This window comes from Microtus ochrogaster, chromosome 17 (assembly GCF_000317375.1).
Source record: "Microtus ochrogaster isolate Prairie Vole_2 chromosome 17, MicOch1.0, whole genome shotgun sequence".
Taxonomy (NCBI): domain Eukaryota; kingdom Metazoa; phylum Chordata; class Mammalia; order Rodentia; family Cricetidae; genus Microtus; species Microtus ochrogaster.
The window spans coordinates 10,699,985-10,702,149 of NC_022019.1; the positions used below are offsets into that span (position 1 = coordinate 10,699,985).

Consider the following 2,165-nt stretch of genomic DNA (forward strand, 5'->3'; position numbering starts at 1 on the left):
GGTAGTTGGGGAGGGGGCTGCTTCCTGTGTCTTGCAGGCACTGTGAGGTAACATACATTGCTGATACCCAGCATGGCTCGGGTAAGATTTAGGGATCTTTGATTCGGGGGTGGGGGCTTTCTGTTTTGTAAAATTTTCATAGACTGAGGAAAGCTCTCCTCCTCCAGTGTTTTTCTTTCTTTAACGTCTCTGGATTTCTAGTGTTTTCATAACTGTTGGTGGGGCAGAGAAGGAGAAAAAGGAATAAATGGCTTATCTTCTGGTGTTTTTAGCATAATGTGTTTTTCAGATTTTATCAAATTAATGCATGCCCTAAACAGTCAAATAGTTGAAGGCTTGTTATGAAAGATATAGGCCCCCACTTGGCCCTCTGCGAGGGGCGACCAATATGATGCTGGCCTTCTTACTCTGGAGTAATTCACTTCTGTTATTTCTACTTTGTTCTTCTGCTTTGCAGCATGGTCTGTGCACAAGACAATTTCTTGCTCATGTAATAAAACAGAACCTTGGGGTTTTCCTCAGTTCCTTTTGGAAGATCCATAAACTCGGTTTTTCTTATTTTATTAAATGTTATTTGCCTTCCCCCTGATATGTTGATATTTATACTTATGAAGCAAAACTAGCAATGAGTGGGACTATGGGCCATAGTGATGACATCACATTATCATCGTATTAGTACTTGCTGGGTGTTCACAGAAATCATACTAGTTTCATTAAATATCTTTGAAGCATTAATCATGATAAGCTTCACTACGTACCATTCCTCAAATATTATATGCAATGAAGTGGAAGTTTGCATCAAGCACTTCAGAAGTTTCTAGAAATGTCTATGATTGAGTTGTGTGGGCTCACCTGGCTCTGTGTGTGTGTGTGTGTGTGTGTGTGTGTGTTTTCACATAACATTATTTTTACTTGATGGATGAACTGATAGAAAAATTGTGGTTTGTCAGGCTTGTAAATGTCATAATAGACAGTGACTCTACCACGGAAACTGAAATCCATTTTACCTGTAAGAAGGGTTGCATTCTTAAAAGAAATGAAGGCTTTAGAAAGCATGTACCCATGACTGCACTTGACAACTTCCTGACTGATAAGTGGGTATAACAGAAAATACTTTGATGTTGCCTTTTTAAAATAGATCACTTTTTGGAAAGTGAATAACAAAACGAGTATTTTCCAAATGATCACTGCATAATGTTAAAACCTCTTGTAGGTAAGGGGTGCCCCACCCTGCAAGACAGGCCAATAATACTCGGTGTGTGTATGTGGGTCTCTGTATTTGTATGGCCCAGAGGACATCAGATTTTGTCCTCTTCTGCCTTCTACCTTGTTTTTTGAGTTAGTCCCTTTACTGAACCTGAAGCTTTCCAATTTGGCTATACAGGCTAGTGAGCAGGTCTCTGGGATATGCCTATCGGTGTAACACCGCCCTCTCCCCCTCCCCCGACATTGGGGTTACAGACCTAGCTTTACATGGGTTTGGATGATCAGAACTCAGGTCCTCATGCTTGTATGGCAAGCTCTTTGCTCACTGAACCAGCTCCCCAGCTCCTGGATCTATTTAAAGATTTTATTTGAAAAATAAAATGAATATATGTGCATCATATGTGTTCAGTACTGGCAAAGGTCAGAAAAGGGCATCAGGTCACCTGGACTGGACTTCCAGGGTTGTGAACTCTGCCATGTGAGTGCTAGGAACTGAACCGAAGTCCTCTATAAGGGCAGCCAGTGCTTAGCCATCTCCAGCCCCATCCCCAAATATCTTAATAAATATTCTGTTGTGTTCACTTGCCAGTGTGGACAGTGAAGAATTAGCCCTCTTTCTTTATGCTGCCCATTCTCTGTAGCTCTTGGTTATGTCAGCCTTCACATGATTGCATTATTATGGTCCTGTGTGTTAGTGTGAGCTGGGTTCTCTTTTGCAGTTAGCTTACCCTCCTTTCCTCAGGGTCACCAGGTCACTGTGTTCTTGTTCTATGTATTAGCTACTTTTCATTGCAGTGATAAAATACCATGAGCTAAGCTGCTTAGTAAGGGAGGCATGGCAGCTGAGAAATCATAACTTTTTTCTTGGTTTATTTTTCAAGACGGGGTCTATCTGTTTCCCTGACTGTCCCTGAAACTGCTCTGTAGACCAGACTGGACTCATACTCACAGAGATCCAC

The 2,165-nt window shown here is 41.6% G+C and overlaps 1 protein-coding gene across 1 annotated transcript in view; it reads left to right on the forward strand.

The window, feature by feature from the left end:
- Cdca2 (cell division cycle associated 2) overlaps positions 1-2,165 on the forward strand; it is a 37,633-nt gene that overhangs the window by 1,308 nt on the left and 34,160 nt on the right. Inside the window, exon 5 of the mRNA XM_013349256.1 lies at positions 1,925-1,949. Within this exon, the coding sequence (XP_013204710.1) occupies positions 1,925-1,949 (25 nt within the window). The remainder of the gene's footprint in view (positions 1-1,924; positions 1,950-2,165) is intronic.